At 46.3% G+C, this 25,033-nt stretch overlaps 1 protein-coding gene across 1 annotated transcript in view; it reads right to left on the reverse strand.

Moving 5' to 3' along the window:
- ATP12A (ATPase H+/K+ transporting non-gastric alpha2 subunit) overlaps positions 1-20,342 on the reverse strand; it is a 129,525-nt gene extending 109,183 nt beyond the window's left edge. Inside the window, exon 1 of the mRNA XM_085647250.1 lies at positions 20,129-20,342. Coding sequence (XP_085503376.1) covers positions 20,129-20,140 — 12 coding nt within the window. The 5' untranslated portion in view covers positions 20,141-20,342. The remainder of the gene's footprint in view (positions 1-20,128) is intronic.
- Positions 20,343-25,033: the final 4,691 nt, after the last annotated feature.

Raw genomic sequence — 25,033 nt, forward strand, 5'->3', positions numbered from 1 at the left:
GGCTAGAAGTGACTATTATGATGAAGCATGCCACATAGTGTTGGTGAGGGGTCTATGCCCCTTATTTATTGTAATCTAGATCAGAGTATGATAAAGAAAAGTATGGATTGTTGAATTGAATAAAATCTCCTATTTCCTTGAGGTCCTACCATTTTAGAGACATGACAAAATGGATTTTAAAAATTAAACTGGTACAGGGCCTTTTGCATGTCTTACAATCTCAAACGTCATAACCATCTACGATTTAACAGACATGACAGGTCCATGAAAATCCTTGCTAACCACTCTTTAGTATGTCTAGCACACTGTATTAGATATACGTTTCTTGCCAATGACGTTGACAGCTGGGTCACCACTGCCTGCCTGCATATCTGCAGCCATTTTTTTCCTTTACCTACTACTAGCAGAAAACCAACACAATTCAAGTAATGACCAAATATAGGGCAAAGCATGCTAGAGATGCCTTTCAGATGTGGAACCCAACGCATAAGAATGGCCAAATGTTAGTGAAGCTCATTATAGATGATACCATTTTCTGCAGGTAACTTTCTTTTACAAGAGAGTGTCCGTCATACCGTGAGTTCCCTGAAATGCCCTTTAGAGCAATATTCCTACAGTGAAGCCAACAGATCAGAAGAATGTTTCTTCTTCAGTTGACCTTCTAGATCAATCGGATGACTCTCCTGTGGGCAGGCTGCTGAAACAAACATGTAATCCATTCCTGTTCAGCTTTTTGGATAAATTGGGTCTATGCTGGTAGTAGTCTCACAGATACGCCACCATGGTGTGGAAAAGAATGAGCTTGCTTGCTATAGTAGAAACACAATATTAAAATTCATAGGCAAAGATAATCGAAAATTTACTTGGCATGATATGTGTCTAGCTTTTAAATTGTTACATGTGTCTTTTTTATCAATTTTACATAATAGTCCCTTAACATGGCTTAAGAGCTAATGAAAACACTGATGTTTTGGAGATGAGATGGTGATAGCATTGTGTAGAAACTCAGTCTAAAGGCATAACTGTTTTCTTCAACTTATACTCTCGGGATGTGAGATATTTTAACTAAAAAATTACATTTTCAGAAGTTAGAAGTGCAACCAAAGAGTGAATTTGGGGTATTTAGAAGTGTAACAAACAGGTAGATGATGCAGATTTTAGATTATCAACTAAGATGTATACATTCTGGAGTTAAGATGTTTATTCAAAATATGAAATGTGTAAGTCAGATAAAAAATAAAGAGCCTTCCCTAATAAGATTCAGCCACGCTTAATGCACTCACTTCCAGTGCTCAGTTAAAGCCAACATGTAGGTGTACTTTAGTTTTGCTACTTAACCACACATCAAAGTTTGAGAGCATAAGTAGTCACTAGCAGTCCTTGTGGACACCACTTTACATCTTCAGAACAACCAGTGCATTGATCCCTCTCTCATTCAGACCCATTGCATTGATATGCATGTTGTGAACTCCTGAGTGACACATTGGATTTAGCTCTTGTGGATCATCAGTGAGAATTTGTTATCTATAGATTAAATGCTTGGCCAACATTCAGACGATCGGGAGTTGATTTTGATGATTCAGAATAGCTGCGCTGAAATTATATCTGGAAACTAGAATTCAGATGCTTTTTTAAAATGCAAGTCTATCATTTAGGAGTTCGACCATAGATGCATTGAAGTTGAGATGCTGTACCAAAATTACAGCAGTATCTGCCATAAGGGACTTAGCAATATTTACACATTTTAGAATTTACAAACTTAACCTTAATGATTAGCTGTACAAACATAGAGGAATGTGTATACAGTACAGTGCGTTAGGTCCCTATTTTAGAGTTTCGCAAAATACTAGTTTCTTGACAGGAAATTAGTCTTGCGCTTACATAAAAAATGTGACCACTTAAAACATCTTTAGATGTATACCTTTGGTTCACATTTAAAAGAGAAGTGCTCCTAGCTTAAAAATCCTTCCAGTCTATTATTCAAAGCAGAAAAGCACTAGTAATGTGGACTCTGCTGGGCAGTGACTTTCTGTGGTCTCTGAAAAAGATACTGCTATAATGGTTATAGCGATCCATGTGGGAATGAAATCAAAACTGGCATATTTCAGACAAACCCACCTGGAACATTCTGTTTCCTTCACATTTTGTTTTTGTAAACTGTGGTTAGTTAAAGTAGATTTTCCAATTCAAACAAGTAACCAGCGTGGAATGCAGCTTGGAGATTTGTCAACTTAGATATATTTATAAAAATGTGGAGGTTAACAGGGTCAAGCGCCACATTTCAGGGCACACTGAAAGACTAGGCATTTTCCCCAATTGACTAAGAGATGCTCAGAGGGGTAAATCAGCTGTTGATTTACAGTTAGAGTGTCAAGTCAACAGCACAGTTCTTGGTATAGGGGATCCAAGTTTAAGGTAGGCATTGGCCAACTACTTATAATCAACAATAAAATGTCTTGGGCTTGGACATCAAAACTTGAGACCAGGTTCTATATCATCTATAGAGGAAATGATGGTCACACTTGCCCTAATTTACTTACTGTCTTTTAGAGTATGTTTCCATCTAGTGTGATTCAGTGCTGCATTCCCTAGCCTAGGTATCGTCCTAACATGTGCTTACCCAAAACAACAGACCATGAAAAAAGTTAAGCTACCTGTTTCTAGGTTTCAGGGATGGACTTAAGAAACATTATGAATAAATGTGGAAGGCAATTGGGATACGCAGACATATGCTGCTCAATCTATCATGGCTTAGACACACCCACATCAAACATCACAAAATAAATTCATAACATACCTCCAACATGAAACCTTCGACCTAGCCGCAGCAGCACCACATATCTAATTTCTCATTATCATAAAACATTTTTGGAAAAGCTCAAGGTGCAAGAGTAAGGCAGTTTGACTCAAAATTTGTAAATTCCATATTTTCTTTTATTGATGACTGAAGAAGGAATAGTTTGAGACTGTACTTTGCTGATTCCACACCGATCTTTGTATCAGGGGCATGAGTTGTGTGGGATACCTTCTTAACTAATTGCATCCTTATAGTATCTTTTCATAGGGCATGTTAATCCAAAATGTTTTTGAAGATTTGTGGGTGAGACATGTTGAAAGCAACTGTTAAAGTTGATAAGTAACTTGACCTGGAGTGTACAACATACACCAAGAGAGACAGATGCAATCCATATTTTTAGGTTGCTGCCATAGAGTGAATGTACATGGAATTCACTTTCACAGTGGTTGTTATAAAGTTTGCTCATGAAGTTGAACCCTGTTGGAGTTACGTGACGTACTCTTTATCTTGTTAGCCATTTATATGTGCATGCCCTCGGTACCCAAGCCTCTTCTCCAAAAAGCATTTCCACATCCACTGCATTTGTGCAAAGCTACAGGCCACCAAGGGTCAGGTAGAATCAAGAATAAAAAGTATATGCTGATAGGACAGCAGACGCAAATAAAACAGATGTGGTTCAGCTGCTTTCTGAATGGCAAAGAGTAAGGAACTTGTGAGTATCTAGAAGTAATGTGTTGAAGGTCAAGCTGCCTTCACAAAATAAGCTCAGGCTGCCTATTCTGACTCGCATAAACAAGGGGTTCACTTAACACTATTGATTCTGGCAGTAGAGATATCTATCAAGCTCATCTAACTAAATCTTCCTCTCTAACTATGAAATGTTTGTAAAAATTGCCAGATAAGTGAGAGCGATTGATTTAAAGATAACCTGTGATATAAGCTCCTGCTACAGCATATGCATCTTATGCCTGTCTTTATTGAACAAACAACAAAACTGGGCAAACTGTATCTGCATGCAGATGGCTGTATGATGCAATATCGAGTACAAAAATATAATGGGCCAAAAATATTGAATGCTAAACATTGAGAAGGCAAGTGAATATAGCTAAGTATAGATCTACTGCTCTTAGCTCCATATTTACGTTTTTTTAAGCTATCTATCCATAAGATAAACATAGAAACAATTGATCTAAATGGAATTCAATTACATACACAGAGTTTTTCTGGAAACCTGTCAAATGTTTGTCCCTCTGCCTACTTTGGGCACACTTGAAACAGATGGCATCTATTCTCTACTCAAATGGTGGTCTAGGTTATCGGCAGCTAAGTCCACCTTCTGGAACTCATTGTCCTATTAAAGGAGATCTTGTAACAGCTTTCAGCACTCCTAAAGGATAGTCGAAATCTGGTTCTTATAGTTTGATGAAGGTAGTTTACATGAGATATATAGCTCAAACATGAGACCTCGTGGCTCAGGTATTCCGATAACTCCAATTCAGCAGGCCACCACAAGGACAGGTTTGAACTTTACTTTAAAAAAGTCAAGCCATTCTTCCAATGAGCCAAAAGAACTAACATACCTGATAATGATATGTAGTTAAAAAAAATAGGACTGGAAACATGGTGCCGTGCTAACATTCGTAGATGCTATAGCATCCAGAACTGCAAAAGAAATCATAGCATGATCTAGAAAATATAAAACTTTTCAGTAACAGAGTGAGCATTGTTCATCTTACCTAAGACCATGTATACTGTCATTAAAAGGAAAGTTATTCTTCTTTGAAGCTATTTAACCCAAAGTCACCTGTGATACTTTTGTCCAGTGGTGCAGTTTTATTAAATATCTTTTTAGCTATTTAAAATTAGTGGGGGCTGCCTTGGAACGAGGGAGGTGTGGTGGGGGGCTGCTGCCTCTCCTCCGACTTCACTGGCAGCACCAGAAGCACCCAAGCTCCCAGGCTCTCTCCAGCCAATCACAATGCTGCATCAGCAGCATCGTCATTGGTCTGAGCAGCCTGTTTGGCCGCTTAGGCAGTGCCTTGGAGCCCAGGCAGGTTCTCCACCCAGCTGTGCAACACAGCCAGGTGGAGATCGGGATAAGTGCGCATGATGGTTTGTCCGACCCAATAGGGCCGACCAAACCGTCATGCACACTTTGAGAGTGCTAACCAATCCTTCCCCTGCTCTGACCAGCTCAGCCCCGCACGCAGAATAATAAACTGCTAATAACGTCTTGATATTGTCATCTTATTTTAATTTTTTGCACTGCTCAAAGAGCAGTGAGGTGACACTCCTCCGCCTTAGCGGAGGAGACGCCACTGTTTAGAATGCTCTCCATTGTCAGTGACCACCTCCCTCCATGTATGTCATCACAGACACTATTTAAAGCATGGGTTCTTAACTGTAAAATCTTCGCTAAGTAGCGCGTTAGCCTGACTCAGTAGAAAAAAAACAAATCTCTTCCTGATACTACATCTGCAATTTGTGTTTGCTGATTTGCAATGTTATCAAAGTCCTGATTGTACGGTTGCAGTTGCATACCACCCATAATGCACATCATCCTAACTCAGGGGCAGCTATGTATAATAAAGATGCCCTGATCCATACCACCTTTTCAGGATATCCACAACCCATGCACACACCTGCCAACCTTAGAATACGTGTCACCCTCTGATCGTGCAGACAGAAGCGGGTGGGGCTCTAGAGGGGTAGCAGACAATTGAAAGTGGGGCTTTGGCACCCCTGCACTGATCCGCGACCCTCACCATAGCAAGAGTGACATCAACTGGAGCCCCCTCCCATGTCCTGGGAGCTTTTTTTTAGGAGCCCAGCTATGAAGAGGATTCACAGCAGAGCTGGAAACCTATACTGTGCAAGACATACGGCTAACTGTGCAAGAGCGGCTCTTCATTGGTTTGCCAAGTGATCACGTGATAAGTTATAAAATGTGACGTCACTGTGTGAGTTGGTAGCCCTCCATAAAGGATATCTAGATAGAACTCATTTGCATACTAGATAGTTATTTAGAAAATATGGCATGCATGTCTGTTTACGTTGGCACCTATGACTAAATGAATCAAATGCCTCCTATCATAGAACTTTAAAAATACCTCTGCAAACAGGGCAGATATGCTTTTATATGGTTGCTGGCAGAACACAATATTCCCCGCCCGGGAACTGTTCTTTTAAATAAACATGTTGATCAGGTGCGTTCGTGCGATTGATGTAAACGACGTCAACAATTCAGAGATTGCAACATAATGGGTTAAATAAAAACTCGGGACTGGAAACATGGCGGCTTGCCCGCATGAGGTTATCCGGCAACCCTGTGGTTTGGGTTGCCAGCACCAAAATTCCATAACTTTTAAGGGGACCGGGCTAAAGTATTTTGGCGCAGTGTGCTTCGGAAGGAAGTGAGCTGCTTGCCCCACCGTTCCCCACCCATGAAATGACTCTAATGAGCCATCGTATCATCGTAAACTAACGAATATTACGGGCCTGCGAGTTGGGCGCTTTGCTGCTTAGCGGACGCCTGCCTGCGCCTCATGAAAGGGCTGTTGGTAAAGTCCCGGGTGATTGTTCTGAACACATTTACATTTCCTGTAAACACGGCGACTGATCGCAATCGGAGCAGGGGAGACTGGTTTGCCCAGGGACAAACTGCAGGTTAATTGCTCCTAGAGTCGGCCTTTGTCAGGGTAGCGCCCTGGGCAGGGAAATAAATGTGGCGCCCTCGCGGCTGATGAATAAACTGAGGCAGCGGGCAGCCCCTTCTGTGTTCAGGGGTCAGTCCCTAGCTGACTACCTCAGAGCAGTAGTGACTGGCCTCTGAACACATCTCCGCACCACCCCCAATCACCTGAATTATGCACAGATTAGCATAGGACGCTGGTGCCAAGGTGTTTGCTGGAGGGGGGTTCATAGTATGTGGCAGCAAGGGGTGAGAGGAGATGGGAGGGCAAGAAATCAGGCTGAAGGGAGGCTAAAAACATCGTGTCCAGCACTGGAGCCAGGTGACAGGGGGCTCTGCTGTCTGCATAACGTTAATGCAGACAGCTTCTTACACTCTCTGAAAACTGGCCTGGGCCCAGCTCGCCTCTGCCAAAATCCGGCCCTGATTGCTCCGATTTTATCTCCTGCTAGAATTCTACTTGAACCACGCCTGGGACAGGACGGTCCAGTTTGGTGCCTTGTGCCCGCTGCAAAGCACTGTGGGAAAAGGCAGAGCAGCAGGTACATAGAGTGCCTCAGCAGAGTGTTCTCCACTTTTTCCCACAAGTATGGTTATCTGCCGCCGTCCGTATTCTGTTTGCAAATAGTGGGGCATATTTACAAGGAATTGGTGTAGGGCAGTGCCGCAAATCATTTTGCTGCGCAGTCCTGCGCCACTTCGAAAGGGCCGGAATGCACCGTGTTTACAAGATATGGTGCATTCCTGTCCTTTCAGCCAGAGTGAGTGCACAATTTTCATGCGTGTGCTAACGCAGGCACCCCTTGCACCATGGTGCAATGGTGTCTGTGTTGTTGGCAGGCTTGTTTTTGTGCAGGAAGGGACACATTCTTGCACAAAAACAATAATTGGATGTGTTTTCCTCATTCCACGTGTGCTGCAGAATGCAGCACACGTGGAATGAGGAAAAAATGAGGAGTAAGGTTAAAATTTCTCCTCGTTATGTCTGTTCTAGGGAGGCACAAGGTTTTGGCGCTGTCCCAGGTTTATGAGATATTGTAAATCTGTGGCAACGTTAAAGTCCACGAGTGATGCGTGGGAATACCCACTGCAACACTCATGGAACACCGGTTTGGCAGAGAGTAAATCAAAGCAGCGACCTGTGTTGTTTTGCTTTACTCCGTTGGCCATGAAAAGCCGTGCAGGGTGGCTTTACATAGCCTTGTAGATATGGCTAATGCCCGTGCACCACCCTAACGTCAGAAAAAGTGATATTACGGTGGCACAGAGGGCTTGTAAATACAACCGACTATTTTCACTTTGAAATCTTGTCACTAGTCTTTAAAGATAAAACACAATGGGGCATATTTACACGGGAAATGATGCAGTGGGGTGCTGCAAGAACTTTAGCAGCAGCACTCTGTGTCATTTAAACAATGCAGGGATGCACCGTACTATGTTTTCCGTTGCACCGGCGCTAAAAAAGCTGCCTTGCACCAATGCAGACACCCTTGCGCCATGGTGCAGCGGGGCCTGCGTTGCAGGGATGATTGTTTATGTGTGTCCTTCCTGCACAGAAGGGACACCTTCCTGCACATAAACAATCATTAAAGGTGATTTGCTCCTTCTATGTGTACTGCACAATGAATCACACATAGAAAGAGAAATAAAAGTATTCCTCCTTGTTGCACTACTATAGTGCCTTCTTTTCAATTGCGTTAGTTTTTGGCGCTGCCTCAGATTTACAGATCCTTTTAAATCTGGAGTAGCGTCAAAAAGCATTGGGTGTTGCGGTGGAACACTCGTAGCACCACCCATTGCATGCCCCTTTGATGCAGAAAACTGTATGACAGGGTACGGTATGTACAATGGAACATTAAGCCACACAAAGAGGCTTACGCCACATTTTAAATATGGAACAGGGCATTGTGCCAGAGGAGCATCGTAAAAAGGGACGCTCCTGTGGCACAATGCTCTTGTAAACATGCCCCAATATCTTGGCATTTCTAGCAATTAGACATGGAAGAAGTGCAGTATGCAGTACTACACAAAAAAATCAATTTTATTGCCATTAGATACTCCAGTGCGGGGACGAGGGGATTTTGTGCTTGCATTTAAAAACGAATTTAAAATATAGAGAAGCCAAGCAAAAACGTAGTAAACTATTTAGCTGGAAATTATAGGCTTAGACTTAACTGTAGCATTGCATCCCACTGCCCTGGTCTATAACTGCTGTTTAATGCGCTCTCCCTCTAGAGTCATCTGAACCACAAGTGAAGGCCTCCTATGAGGAGAGGGACAGGGCAGGGAGGCAGGGGAAGAGAAACAGTGCGCTACTGGAGCAACATCACCCATGCAGTGCCCATGCCACGCATTACAAACCTGATGAAGCCAATCTACAACCTCCTATATGGCTCCCACACTCACCTCAAAGCTCTGTTTAATTCAGATTTTTTTTTTATTAGAGCAGATAAAGAGTTGAAGAGTAGCACATCAAATATAGTAACAAAATAAAAAGAAGTAATCAAAACTATTCTAGCTCTGAAGGTCACATACGTTTTAATAACATCTAAGCATATTTATAATAACATACAAATGTATTTCGTAACAAGACGAAGGGCAGCTGTAAACAATAGATTGTAGTGGAAAGTATGGAAAATGAGAAGCAAGAGAGGTTAGCCATCTCTCAAGATTTGAACTCCATCTTGTGAGTGTGGACCATAAGAGCTAAAGGCGGTTTGCATTTCTGAAGGTGGAGGCCGATAGTGTCTCATAGCTACCTTGATGCATGTAGAAAGTGTGATTTCCAAAATATGACGTCCAAGCCAACCATCTATGGAACGATATGTTCTTGCAGCTTTCCATTCGGGAAGAATTTGCTTGGCACCCATCATTTAGCAAAAGGTCTAAAATGAGGTCTAAGATGTTGAAGGTTTCCTAAGGAAAATATACCTAGGGGAGCAGTGTTGGGGTTAACGGTAAGCAGTATGTCGAATTTATTTGTGTGAATGCCTGTATTTCAAGCCAAAGTGGAATTACATACATGCAACTGAAAAGCTTATGCTTGAAATCTCCTGTATTGATTGATGTTGCAGTTCCAGTATAGACTGGAATCTGAAGCCAAATGAATGTAATTCTCTTGGGTGCAGTATACATTATGAATTTGCATTTAAAAGGTGAGCTCCATATTTGGGCTAAGGCTGAGGGGGTAAAGGGTGATCAGATTACGCGGTTGGGTGGTCATTCCAAAAGTTAGTCTCTTTATGGGTGAGATAGGGTCTAGATGGAGCACACATGCTTTACATCTGTGATGCCGCATGGCCAGTTTGATTTAGTTTCGTAAGGAAGTTGGGAAGACCAGGGTGTGGGGACGTTCAACCCTTTGCAGGGCTACTTTCAGTTTCAAAAAATGCATAAAAGTCCGGATTAGGAAGGATATTTTTAGTTTGCACTTTTCCAAAGGTTTTTTGAATTTTTTTTGGAGCCAAGGTTACTGCGTACATTAATACCTTTGACCGCCTAGTCTTTACAATAGTCAGAAAGGCCATCAATCTTAAATGCATTGTTGTGCCTTAGTGAGGCAAGGAGTGATTTGGGGCATCGTTTGTCATTTTTTGGTCAATCAACAGTAATACATTAATTATATTAAAATTCTGTCTTTTGAGTGAAGGATCTTTAGATTCCTGACTTTGTGAATTGTTAGCAAGGTGTGTAAGCGGAGTGATGAGACATACCAACTTCTATCGTCAGGCATAGCAGACTATAACATGGTGATGCTGTTTAAAACGAACAATGCCACAAGGCAACAGTATTCTTGATGTGTAAGAAGGCTGTATGATATCTAGTAATCTATAAATATAACCCATCCAACTCACCCCAATGTTCTAATGTAGCGCTGTAGCGCCAGTCAACAATGCTAGTTAAGGCTGTCGCTACTTGAGATTGAAAACTCAGTCGCCAGGCTTTCTGTCTCCTGTCCGTCTAAAAAGGCAGCTGTGTGGTTGAGAAACTATCTGGAAGGCCAGACCCAAGTTACTCAGCGGTTCTGCAGATATTCCCTATCACAAAATAGTCTCCCCAGACCCATATGCAGAATGTATCTCTATCAGAGATGCGGACAGCTTTAAGAGAAGAGAGGCTTTTGCAAGCCCAGAAACAAGATGGTTGAGGAACGTTTTATTTCAAAGAAGAATTCTTATGCACCAACTACTTTAGGGACATAGGAAGCAGGAAAAGAGAAAGGAAAACTTGTCCAGCAGAATTTAAACCAGGAGAGTCAAATATAACCAGGAGTGACCAACGTAGGTTTAGGGGGCTGGATAGAGAACAGATTTTTTTATGGTTCCCACTGACCCTGAAAAATATTTCCAATTGAATTAATTGCATGTGAATGTATTTTATACGCATATATTACAATTTTTGGATTGAACCGGCATAGACCTTTTTTTGGCAGAAAGTCAAAAATGTGTTAATTTGGAAAGAACACAATGTCAAATGTATTTCAAGCACAGAAAGTCGTCACATAGGGCGTTGAAACCCCACACATGCTTAAGGCCAGGGTTGTTTAATGGAGTGCCAACAGTGCCAGAATCATGACGAACCAGGATAACCCCATGGGGCTGATTCACAAACACTAAATATAAAAGGGAATTATTGTAATAGCCGGTGAATATTCAGAAATTGTCGCATGGGTCTGTTCTTGGGGCCCTAAGTAGGACAACTTTTGCACCTGTGACGATATCGGATGATGTAAAACAATCTGTGGAGGGGTCAAGTGTGTCTGAGATGTGGCAGATCAGAGAACATTCCATCCACACCAAAATACCTTAAAACTTGAGGCAAACATTCCCCTCAACTAAGCAGTGCTCACATTTTTAATATTTTATTTTACTAAGTATCTTGCCATAAACCAAACCAGCCTTCCGGCTTCGTCAATGTTTGTTTTGTCATGATTTTTGCAAAGTATGGTTGCTGGGGAAGCTGCCCACTGCATCACTGGGAAGTCGAAAACATGATTGTTAGCGCCTCCTTGCGGTGGTAATCAAAAACACCACGCCCCGACAAATCTCTGCAGGGTTGCAGCACTCCTTCCCACACTTCAGGGAGTGTGCGTCAACATATGTTGACTCCAATCGTCCTTCCTCTTCCTACACAGCTTCTATGTAGGGCACGTGGCAAACAACCCCTTCCCACGGCTTTTGCACACACCCACCACCCTTGCCAGGAGCCGGCACCCGGCCCATCTAAACTTGCCGAATACATTAAGATAACGTATTAATTATTGCATGTATACGCACGTGCACGTGTGTCAACTATTAATACACCTCTCTGCAAAGATGACTCAGTGTATTGTCAGCAGTATGCAAAATTGTACAGGTTTCTGGGATCCAGTGGGAGGCATGACTCCTATAGCGAACCACACAAGCAGCTAAAAACAAGGACAACCGATGCTAATAACACATGGACGACCGCAACAAAATGGTGGGATGGAAGCCCTGAAGCCAGCCCCGTGCAGAGGCTCAACTAGAGACAAATTTCGGGGGAGGGGGGGGTGCTATGAAAAAAATTCGGGGGGGGGGCTGAATCTTTAAGCAGTAGGCAGAGTGGAGCTGCAGGGGCTCTTAGAAGGGGTGACAACAGCAAGGCCTCATTACCATGCAAATGGTCTTTTAAGGACCTGTGAAGTGCTCGGGTGCGGCTCGGGAAGCTGTCTCGTCCAGGGCTGCCACACACGAGGAGGGGGGGGGGGGAGGGGGTGGCTGAAGCCCTTTGAGTCCAATTGGTGTTGCGCGCCTGGCCCCGTGTATCTATCTTTATCATCTTAAACGCAACTGGTACCTTGTGGCCCCAGTAGCACGACTGTTGATGCCTGTCACCTAATCTTTAATTGATGAGGTTTTAATTGCCACCTGCTTCCTGTTGCACTGTGTTGCTGCAAGAAATACCAACGCGGGAGGTGCAGCTATTCTGCGTGTGAAATAATTTGTCACCAGGCTCCTCCCATGGTCGCGAGACTTTCGACTGACCATGAGGTAGCATGCCAAGGGATCCTTCCGGCATTTTCAGGGTGCCACTGTCACCAATTATTTTTATTTCTTCATTTTGCGTGCACCGTTGGCCATCAGACCTTACAAAGATGTCTGTCTTCCATTCAGAAATAGAAATATATTTTACTGTAAAACAAAAAATGGTTCTCTTGCTCAGGCAGAACTTGCTTAACCCGTCTTCAATTATGTGGAAGTATGCGGTCACTGAGGATCCAGTTCAGACCGGGATTCGATGCAGGTGAGATGCCACTGTGAAAACAAGCTCGCTCCCTTCCCGGGCGGGAAGCCTGCTTCACCGTGAGAATGCTCGGGTCTGATGATTATCCGGGGTTTTACCTTGATGGTGCAGAGGTGAACACGAGGAAGCAGCCGTCCTTATACCTGGGGCTTGATGGGACTTTTAATGTTACGAAGCTGTAGCCACGGAAGTAAGAAGGGTCTACGTTGGATACTGTACATTGGATTTCTGAAGCCTATAATAGGGGTTCTGGGCCGGCAAGACTATGGTGTGATGAAGATTATGAGAGAGTAAGGGTCAGACGCTTCTACTCTAGGGGGCAATGCCAATCTTTGTGTGGGCAGAGGCCTCCTTCCATTGTCCTGGGCCTTTGTTCCAATCGCTTCAGAGGCTTCCATCCCATGGGATACTGTTCTTCCTTACAAAAGCAGGCTAGGGTTGTCAGTCTGTTGGACTATGCCCTTCCTAAGCGTCCGAGATCCCTGCTTTCTGGATAAAGGTGCATCATTAGGTAAGGCAGCTTGTGGCATCCACCCTATGAAGCAAGGGCCATCATCACAGCAGTCCACGGGCATCTATTTGTCGGGGTAAAGCTTATCATTGAACTAGTCAACAGATGCTACCATTGTGTGTGGCAGTGCCTGTCGTTTCTGATGGGCACCAAGCCCACATTGTGGGGCAATGCCATCATTAAAGGAATCGTTGGAAAATTCTGTATCAACTGGCAATGCCATTATTGTGGGAATCAATCAAGTCTGCTAGTTAAAGGAGCAATACCCTTAATCAAAGGCCATGTACAGCGCCTAGGTTCATGCTATAGAAATACCATATACATACATACAAGGAGAACAACACCATCCATATATGGAGCCATGCACAGGTGCGGTCATAGGTTCCCACACTGTTGTGAACGTCCCTCATTACTGGGGAGGCTCAGACTGCCCCACAGTGAGGAAACATCTGATATCACTATAGGAGTCAGAGCTCTCCGCTATGTGGACAATGCCCACAATGACTCGATGTGGCTCAAGACCTCCTCCACCCAGCCGCCCTCTAAAGTTATCTTAGATGCAGATTGACATCCTTAGCCTCTGGATCAGTGCCCCATCTTCACATGAGGGTCGCTATTGGACAGGTGCATCATTACAAGAGCGGGCCGAGGTATCCTGTCTTTCGTTGTTGTCTATTCCGACAGAAGAGGGCAAAGGTCATCACTAGATGAGGCAAAACCCATTGTTACTGGACCAATCTGAGTTTTCCATTGTTTTTTGATAATGTCATTCACAACAAGAGGGGGTCCAGAAAGTCAACCTTACGGTGGAATGACCATCATCTAAGGAGGAGCATGTGACTTTTACTCAATCCAGACCGTCAAAAGAAAGTGGTAGACACCATCCGAGTCTAAGTCTTCCAATCATTCAGTTCTTATCGACCTCTTGACCACTTTCATCTCCTTTATGTGGAAAAACCACCCCTTCCTTGAAACAGGACAAAAAGCAGAACTGATCCCGAGCAAATCAAATCACTACTATCATCTAATAATCGGTCTCTTCCTCCCAGAAATCGGCACATAGTTTAAAATTGAACTAAGAGTATTAAAGAAGGGAAAGAAACTAAATAATCTTATTTTCAGATTCCAGCATGAAAATACAGTTCTCCAGAAAGGGGTCGAAAGGAAGCCTGCACCCAAATTCCTTAACTGGCAACACAGTTATTTCCTGAGCAGATCTACAAAGATGTCATGGAATGCAACACAGCAGTAAAAGTTGTTGTGCTGCTTGGTGTGAAAGAGCAGGAAATGCCACATCTACTAAGATAAGAGTACCCTTCCAGTACAAAATACTATGCCTAAACAAACATTAAACATTCTCCCACTTTGGGTTTGTGCTGGACAGTGCAGCGCACGTGCAAAGGTTGGAAAAGTTTCGAGCAATAAAAGCATTTCTCTAAATTAAAGCCACTCTCATGGAGGTGTCATTTTTTGGTGCCAAACCCTGTACAGTTAGGGATTCGTGTCAATAGCCATGCGTGGTTTCTTGGGAAAGCCAATGTCCCACTCATGGAATGGCCACCTGAGGCAAAGTAATGAAAAGTTACTTTCAGGCAACTTTCCAGTGCAAAACAGGTTTATCGCTGAAAGTAAATTTGAAATTAATAGTTTGTGCCGGTTTGCCTCACTTTTGTGACACAAACTCAGCACAAGACGTTAATATATATTTCCCTATGTATTTGAGGCTTTGCATAAATAGTAAAATATTTTAATATAGCCTTATAGCCCGCAGTAGCGGGCTATACTGGCTATTAAAGGCCCGCTACAACGTTAAAGGCCCGAGACGAAGGCAAGAGCCTTTAACAAGGGAGCGGGACTTTAATAGACAGTATAGCCCAGCTACGAAGGGCTATAAGGCTATTAGAACATTCAGCCACTAGAGGGCAGAATGTTCTAACAAGTAAAACAAAGGCCTCTCGGAGTTCGAGTGGGTTTTAATTCCCTCGGGCCCTGAGAGGCCTTTGTAAAGCAACATTGGAATGTTGCTTTGCGGGCTTATACCGGCACGTACCAGCCTGTAGAAGCTCGGAGCACTCCGTTGTATTCAATGGAGTGCTCAACATTCCAATGTTCTAATGAGTGATAGGATCTACCTCTGTAATCCAAAAATCCATCCAAACCTACACAAAAAAGGCCTAAAATTTGGTAACTAAAATTAAATGAATGATCACAGGTCCTCACAACTGAAGCCAGATGGTCAAGTGGCCTCTGACGGTTAACACCCCAGCCCATTATAACCACCGACAAACCAGCTGGGAGCTTGTTATGCTAAACTAACGTTCTTCGTGCAGAACTGCAGTGTGGTATGCACTTATACTTATGCGTGAACTCCCGTCCCCTAAAGCAGCCTCAAGGTTCGAACTGGTATAGGGCAGTCTGCAGGGACAGAAGGGTGGTTTAAAAGGTCAGTCTCTGCTGGTTTCTGGGCCTGTTTTATGGTCTGTAATGAGTCTGTGGCTGCCGCCACAGAAGTATGACGCCGCCATCTCTTCACAGTAGGTCAGAGCTTTAAGTGGGATGAAAAAACTGATGGGTCTTTCAAGGGGGCATGACCAATGTAATTTAGGGCATGGTTTAAAAAACGTAAATTAAAAATCTGTTCTTAGATTAGAGAGCCACCCAACTAGTATTTTTCTGCTTCTCTCATTGCATCCAGATGTATAATTCAACAAGTTACATCACGCCTGCAACAAGCCAGGCCTTTTTGGCTTTGTTAATTGTTGTTAGTTGCATATGATAAATAAGCAACGAGTATGGGTTTGTTGTATATAATATTGAAAATGATTCAGTTCTGTAATGATGAGACTGTGAAAGAACTAAAACGAGTCTGTTTGAAGTTACATCAAAGTCTTTGAGCAGCGGTACTTTTCTTTTCCAATCAGAGGATGAAAGCAGAAATGGAGAACCCGATAGGGACCCGTCTCAGCACCTGCTTTTTGAGAAGTACCGGCACGACCCGGCCCTCTTAAAGCCCTGCAGCAGGTCATAGACCGGTCATTGAAGGAAGACTGCAGTCAGACATTGTCTTTCTCGCAATGCTCAATTGGGTTTAAGTCCTCCTGACCCCCTCACCGAGCTGTGAGATTCTTGTCAAGACAACAGAGATAGGAAAACCACAGAGGTGAAGCCACCCACATCATGGAGTGCGCTTACTGATTCAGAGCTCGACAACCTAGGGACCCTTTACATGCATATTCCTGGCACAGCAGAGAGGTACAAAGTGCACGCGCGCACGTTTTGATCAAATCTGCCGTTCCACAGAGTGACGGACCAAAATAATCATTATTCTTTTAATAAACAAAAGTTCTTTTTGAGATAACCTGCCGACCTAATATGTGGTATCTCATCCATAGAAAAGGCGCCCAATTTAGCAACATGAAAATATTCAACCTCCGCAGACCGCCTCCCACCCCCAGAATTCGACGCCATCTTGGCTACAATATGTCAAATATTATGTCAAATATAAACTGTTTGTCCTGGTCTTCCAGGAAGTCCGTGGAGTGTCGCTTACATACCCCACCCACACAATGTCTCGAATCTCTATCCACCCCACCAAATTCTTACATCCACCCGCAGGCGCAACTAGAGCCAAATTTGGGAGTGGAAGGGGGTTGCTTAGAAAAAATGTCGGGGGGGGGGGCGGAATCTTTCAGCAATCGGCAGAGTGGAGCCGATTTCGGGGGGGGGGGGGGCTGAATCTTTAAGCAATAGGCAGAGTGGAGCTGATTTCGCGGGGGGGGGGCTGAATCTTTAAGCAATAGGCAGAGTGGAGCTGCAGGGGCTCTTAGAAGGGGTGAAACAACAGAGAGGCCTCATTAACATGCAAACGGTCTTTTAAAGACCTGTGAAGTGCTCGGGTGCGGCTGTGTGAGTTGCCTGCAAGCTGTCTCATCCCGGGCTGCCACACACGAGGGGGGGGGGGGGGGGCTTTGAGTCCAATTGTTGTTGCGCGCCTGCATCCACCCCACCTCAGCCCACAACATCCCTGCTTCTAATCCAAATTCCGTGCTTCCATCAACATTCTGGGACACACTGCTCATGAGCGCTGATAGGCTACGGGCTCCCTACTGTCATTTAAAATCAACGCAGAAGTACCAACCAGAGAAGATTTTATAGGTAAGAAGTCACTCCTACCCATCGGGGAGCATAGTTGAGGACATAGTTCAGCTATGGGACCCCCGCAGAGAAGAGTGTACGTTGTTATCTGAGGAGAGGTGGTCCCTGGCTAGCCCAACGTGCAGGGGGCGCACTCTTGCAGTAAGCGCTGCACATAGTCGGTGCATGGGCTTTAGAAGGGAGAGTGCACCGGTGAAACTACTGCAGAGCGGTGCGCACAACATATGATGAGAAACAGGGGTGACACCCAGCAGAGGGTGAAACACTCAAGGGGGCACAGGTGGTACTCCTGCAGGCGGCGCAGAGCGGCTGAAACCCTAGCACCACTAATGCAAAGAGTGGTCCATGTATGAGGCGCCTGAATGGCTTTCCTGGGGCGTGGGGCAGGGACATGCCGACCATATGAAGTATTGGATTCATCAGTTTGTGACACGGGGTGGTGCGCTCCGTGGGTGACCCGTTTCCTAAGCATCCTCTCGAAACGACAATAGCCAGCCCTTCCACCCGCCATGCCCCGGGGCACCTGGAGTATCCTTATTCATTTCTGGCTCAGCCAACTGCATAGCTACCTAGTTACCTCGTGTTGTGTGCGCCATTGTCATCCAGCCCCAGCTTCTTAGCCAAAACCTGTCTGAATTCTGAGAATTGCTTTTGTCTTGATGTGCTTTGTAAGAATACATCGGATTTCTATATGGGGTGCGTGACTACCCACTCCAAGAAATATCACAATCCTTGTCAAGGTGAACGCTCCACCCAGTTGCGCCTCGTACACTAGTGCCGACAAGTGACCCCCTCCCCCCATGTACTGCGGTGGCACTCTTGCGGAGGGGTGACGCATGAGTGTTCTCTGTAGAGTGGTGCGTACAGATGTTCACACTCAGTGTCGATTGTCCTCATGTAGAGAGGTGCCCACAGTCCATAGTGACTGCCACCATTTGAGAGGCTATCACCGGATAGGTTTGTGCGCAAAAATGTTTCTCCTGTTGAGACATTTCACCCACTCTGTACTCCCGTGGACACAGTGGCAGTGGCACTCGAGTGGGGGGCTGTCCTTTGGAAAGTCGTGGTACGCACAGGCGACCCCCGGGTCCCTCCCGGTGTAGTGTGGGGCACACAGGTGGCACTCTTGCGGAGGGGTGACGCATGAGTGTTCTCTGTAGAGTGGTGCGTACAGATGTTCACACAGTGTAGATTGTACTCATGTAGAGAAGTGCCCACAGTCAATAGAGCCTGGCACCCTTTCTTTGAGAGCATGTCACCGGACAGGTTTGTGCACACAAATGTTGCTCCTGTAGAGACATTGCATACCCTCTTACTCCCGTGGACCTCCTGGGGTCACAGTGGCACTCGAGTGGGGGGCTGTCCTTAGGAAAGTCGTGGTACGTACAGGTGAACCCCGGATCCCTACCGGTGTAGTGTGGGGCACACAGGTGGCACTCTTGCGGAGGGGTGACGCATGAGTGTTCTCTGTAGAGTGGTGCGTACAGATGTTCACACTCAGTGTCGATTGTCCTCATGTAGAGAGGTGCCCACAGTCCATAGTGACTGCCACCATTTGAGAGGCTATCACCGGATAGGTTTGTGCGCAAAAATGTTTCTCCTGTAGAGACATTTCACCTACTCTGTACTCCCGTGGACACAGTGGCAGTGGCACTCGAGTGGGGGGCTGTCCTTTGGAAAGTCGTGGTACGCACAGGCGACCCCCGGGTCCCTCCCGGTGTAGTGTGGGGCACACAGGTGGCACTCTTGCGGAGGGGTGACGCATGAGTGTTCTCTGTAGAGTGGTGCGTACAGATGTTCACACAGTGTAGATTGTACTCATGTAGAGAAGTGCCCACAGTCAATAGAGCCTGGCACCCTTTCTTTGAGAGCATGTCACCGGACAGGTTTGTGCACACAAATGTTGCTCCTGTAGAGACATTGCATACCCTCTTACTCCCGTGGACCTCCTGGGGTCACAGTGGCACTCGAGTGGGGGGCTGTCCTTAGGAAAGTCGTGGTACGTACAGGTGAACCCCGGATCCCTACCGGTGTAGTGTGGGGCACACAGGTGGCACTCTTGCGGAGGGGTGACGCATGAGTGTTCTCTGTAGAGTGGTGCGTACAGATGTTCACACAGTGTAGATTGTACTCATGTAGAGAAGTGCCCACAGTCAATAGAGCCTGGCACCCTTTCTTTGAGAGCATGTCACCGGACAGGTTTGTGCACACAAATGTTGCTCCTGTAGAGACATTGCATACCCTCTTACTCCCGTGCACCTCCTGTGGTCACAGTGGCACTCGAGTGGGGGGCTGTCCTTAGGAAAGTCGTGGTACGTACAGGTGAACCCCGGATCCCTCCCGGTGTAGTGTGGGGCACACAGGTGGCACTCTTGCGGAGGGGTGACGCATGAGTGTTCTCTGTAGAGTGGTGCGTACAGATGTTCACACAGTGTAGATTGTACTCATGTAGAGAAGTGCCCACAGTCAATAGAGCCTGGCACCCTTTCTTTGAGAGCATGTCACCGGACAGGTTTGTGCACACAAATTTTGCTCCTGTAGAGACATTGCATACCCTCTTACTCCCGCGGACCTCCTGTGGTCCCGGCGGCAGTGGCACTCGAGTGCAGGGCTGTCCTTAGAAAAGTCGTAGCACGCACAGGTGACACTCCAAAGAGTAGTGCGTACAAACTGGGCGAACCATTGCGCGGGCGTATCCGGCACCACTCACCTCGGGGTCCATTGATGTACGTTTCTTGGTCCCCTAGGCCGGTCTTGCGTTGGCAAAGGGCAGTAGGTGCAGTCGTGGGTGGCCGTCGGCAGGAGTGAGTGCAGGAACAGCAGAGACTAGGGCTGCGTCCCAACCAAAAGCCAATGTTAGCTGCAGTACTCCCTGCTCTTTGTCATCCTTCGGCCAGATCACGACAGCGTCGAGAACCGTGCGCAGGCGACCGTGGCCGTCGGCTCCTGAAGTAGTGCAGCTCTGCCCCACCCTGTCCCGGCCCTGACCAATCCCGAGCAGCCCCTAGCCTGTAATGGAAACGTACCTATGTGGACGGAGGCTTCCCACTCCCATGACGGTAAATGCTTGTCCCTCCCCGCCCTCCAAAGCATCGGGCTCCCTCTGTGGCCTCAGCCACCGAGCGCTGGTGTCCCAAGAAGGACACGCCTCGCCTCTCCCGGATTCAGCCATCCCAGGCTTAATGTCAGGGTGTCGTTGTGATAGAATGCCTGGGAAGTCACTCAGTGGTTGCGTATGATTGTGCAAATGTTCTTTCGTTCACCCACTTGCAAACCTGAAAAGCACTTTGAAGTGATGTGATTGATTATATGATGCGCACACCAGTATGTCCTGCTTTACGTCTTCCTATGTCCATTGCTTCCCTGCTACATTCTCGTTTCTTTCAACCTTCCCTCCTTTTTTTTTCTCTCACCTCGTTTTAATCAACAGTCTCTCCCCGTCCCTTTTCCATTTACAGACCTTCCCTTCTTGTATTCACTTAACTCAATTTCCTAATCTACTCGGTTCCTGGCTTCATCGTTGCCTCTTCACTGCTTTCTCTCTGCCTCCATCGGTCTCCCTACCTGTTTCTTTTTATTTTTTGCTGATTTCGCCCAGCCTCACGTTGCACACCTTCCATCATCCCTTTTGCTATCTCTCTCCCATTCTCCTTTCACTGCTCCTCCCTTCTTCCCCTTTACTCCAATGCCTTGCATTTTTGCCATCTTTTTCTACTTCCTTCGTATCTCCCTCTCCCCTCTTTTCCCCCATCAGGTCGCTCCTCCTTTCAACCCCTTCTCCCTTCCTTACTCCATCCCTGTTTTCATTCCAATGTAATTCACACCAGTCACAGGAATAATTGTTAATTGCTTCACAGTCTAACATTGGGAAATGAGACTGACATTTAAGCCACTAATGAGAATCCTATACTTTATGTCTTCTCTTACATGTTTACTGTTCTTTATGGTGCGACAGAAAAGTCCGTGTGTTAAGGAGTGGGAGATTGGAAAGACCATTGAGAGGAACAGGCAGCAAGGGATGACTAACACAAGTGATTGTTTTGAAAATACTTTCCCTAAATCCATCAAGTACTAAGTTTTCCCATGCAGAAGAGATTAGTTTGCTGCAAAAGCCTATTTGAACCTTCAGGTTATAGGTTCGGCGATTTACGTCTGTTCTTTTAGATTGGAGATGTATAAAACTTGTAGAATTTCTTAAATGTTTTAATTTTAGGTAGCTGTTAACTAGCCCCTTATAATGCCAGTGGCTTGCCACCACACTAGTCCCGTTTTTTATGTTATGATTAAGAAATGCATGCATGCGCTGTTGCTTGTTCAAGATATTGTATCCAAGGGGCTTGCAGCCTGCCCATTGCTTACTATTCGTTTGCTGCATTGCCAGTTTTATTTACTGCTTTCTAATTGGTCAGCATGTGCCTGCTTCACTTCCTTTTCTTTCGACTGGAGCCTGGACCACGTACTAATTGCTTCGGCATGATTGCTGTCAAATTTTTTCTTCTTTCCTTGTCACTCTTGTTCATCACAGCCTGACTGGGAACATAATTCAGCCCTGGCAATTCTGCTTGACAGGTCCTGGGGGAAAGTTAGTTTGGGGGAGAGGGGGAGGGAGGGGGGCTAGTGTGATGCACCGCTGTCGCTTCTGTTACAGGGGTCAGATAATGCAGCATGCATTGTGCAAAGGTTGGTCGCACACTGCTCGTCACACCAGCAAGTTGCCCCAAAGGACTGTGGTAAATGTAGTGGCGACGGCGGGTACGCCTATGCCACGATGTATAAAGAACAGTATGTGTTGCGTTAGCCATCCCTGGACACGTGTTTCGAGGTAGTTGCCTCTCGTCAGCAGGGAGCAGGTCAGTGTAAAGGGGTGCCGTGTGGACTGCCAAAATGTAATTAAAACAGGTCAAGTACCTCTCATGGCGCGCAGGTGCAGATCCAAGGCTCGTCAGCCCCTTGGCTCAAGGGAGCCGTAATAAATTGTGCAAAGGTAGGTCGCACACTGCTCGTCACACCAGCAAGTTGCCCCAAAGGACTGTGGTAAATGTAGTGGCGACGGCGGGTACGCCTATGCCACGATGTATAAAGAACAGTATGTGTTGCGTTAGCCATCCCTGGACACGTGTTTCGAGGTAGTTGCCTCTCGTCAGCAGGGAGCAGGTCAGTGTAAAGGGGTGCCGTGTGGACTGCCAAAATGTAATTAAAACAGGTCAAGTACCTCTCATGGCGCGCAGGTGCAGATCCAAGGCTCGTCAGCCCGTTGGCTCAAGGGAGCCGTAATAAATTGTGCAAAGGTTGGTCGCACACTGCTCGTCATACCAGCAAGTTGCCCCAAAGGACTGTGGTAAATGTAGTGGCGATGGCGGGTACGCCTATGCCACGATGTATAAAGAACAGTATGTGTTGCGTTAGCCAGCCCTGGACACGTGTTTCGAGGTAGTTGCCTCTCGTCAGCAGGGAGCAGGTCAGTGTAAAGGGGTGCCGTGTGGACTGCCAACATGTAATTAAAACAGGTCAAGTACCTCTCATGGCGCGAAGGTGCAGATCCAAGGCTCGTCAGCCTGTTCGCTCAAGGGAGCCGTAATAAATTGTGCAAAGGTTGGTCGCACACTGCTCGTCACACCAGCAAGTTGTCCCAAAGGACTGTGGTAAATGTAGTGGCGACGGCGGGTACGCCTATGCCACGATGTATAAAGAACAGTATGTGTTGCGTTAGCCATCCCTGGACACGTGTTTCGAGGTAGTTGCCTCTCGTCAGCAGGGAGCAGGTCAGTGTAAAGGGGTGCCGTGTGGACTGCCAAAATGTAATTAAAACAGGTCAAGTACCTCTCATGGCGCGCAGGTGCAGATCCAAGGCTCGTCAGCCCGTTGGCTCAAGGGAGCCGTAATAAATTGTGCAAAGGTTGGTCGCACACTGCTCGTCACACCAGCAAGTTGCCCCAAAGGACTGTGGTAAATGTAGTGGCGACGGCGGGTACGCCTATGCCACGATGTATAAAGAACAGTATGTGTTGCGTTAGCCATCCCTGGACACGTGTTTCGAGGTAGTTGCCTCTCGTCAGCAGGGAGCAGGTCAGTGTAAAGGGGTGCCGTGTGGACTGCCAAAATGTAATTAAAACAGGTCAAGTACCTCTCATGGCGCGCAGGTGCAGATCCAAGGCTCGTCAGCCCGTTGGCTCAAGGGAGCCGTAATAAATTGTGCAAAGGTTGGTCGCACACTGCTCGTCACACCAGCAAGTTGCCCCAAAGGACTGTGGTAAATGTAGTGGCGACGGCGGGTACGCCTATGCCACGATGTATAAAGAACAGTATGTGTAGCGTTAGCCATCCCTGGACATGTGTTTCGAGGTAGTTGCCTCTCGTCAGCAGGGAGCAGGTCTGTGTAAAGGGGTGCCGTGTGGACTGCCAAAATGTAATTAAAACAGGTAAAGTACCTCTCATGGCGCGCAGGTGCAGATCCAAGGCTCGTCAGCCCGTTGGCTCAAGGGAGCCGTAATAAATTGTGCAAAGGTTGGTCGCACACTGCTCGTCACACCAGCAAGTTGCCCCAAAGGACTGTGGTAAATGTAGTGGCGACGGCGGGTACGCCTATGCCACGATGTATACAGAACAGTATGTGTTGCGTTAGCCATCCCTGGACACGTGTTTCGAGGTAGTTGCCTCTCGTCAGCAGGGAGCAGGTCAGTGTAAAGGGGTGCCGTGTGGACTGCCAAAATGTCATTAAAACAGGTCAAGTACCTCTCATGGCGCGCAGGTGCAGATCCAAGGCTCGTCAGCCCGTTGGCTCAAGGGAGCCGTAATAAATTGTGCAAAGGTTGGTCGCACACTGCTTGTCACACCAGCAAGTTGCCCCAAAGGACTGTGGTAAATGTAGTGGCAACAGCGGGTACGCCTATGCCACGATGTATAAAGAACAGTATGTGTTGCGTTAGCCATCCCTGGACACGTGTTTCGAGGTAGTTGCCTCTCGTCAGCAGGGAGCAGGTCAGTGTAAAGGGGTGCCGTGTGGACTGCCAAAATGTAATTAAAACAGGTCAAGTACCTCTCATGGCGCGCAGGTGCAGATCCAAGGCTCGTCAGCCCGTTGGCTCAAGGGAGCCGTAATAAATTGTGCAAAGGTTGGTCGCACACTGCTCGTCACACCAGCAAGTTGCCCCAAAGAACTGTGGTAAATGTAGTGGCGACGGCGGGTACGCCTATGCCACGATGTATAAAGAACAGTATGTGTTGCGTTAGCCATCCCTGGACACGTGTTTCGAGGTAGTTGCCTCTCGTCAGCAGGGAGCAGGTCAGTGTAAAGGGGTGCCGTGTGGACTGCCAAAGTGTAATTAAAACAGGTCAAGTACCTCTCATGCACGCAGGTGCAGATCCAAGGCTCGTCAACCCGTTGGTTCAAGGGAGCCGTAATAAATTGTGCAAAGGTTGGTCGCACACTGCTCGTCACACCAGCAAGTTGCCCCAAAGGACTGTAGTAAATGTAGTGGCGACGGCGGGTACGCCTATGCCACGATGTATAAAGAACAGTATGTGTTGCGTTAGCCATCCCTGGACACGTGTTTCGAGGTAGTTGCCTCTCGTCAGCAGGGAGCAGGTCAGTGTAAAGGGGTGCCGTGTGGACTGA

The sequence above is a fragment of the Triturus cristatus genome, chromosome 3_2 (assembly GCF_964204655.1).
Source record: "Triturus cristatus chromosome 3_2, aTriCri1.1, whole genome shotgun sequence".
Taxonomy (NCBI): Eukaryota; Metazoa; Chordata; class Amphibia; order Caudata; family Salamandridae; genus Triturus; species Triturus cristatus.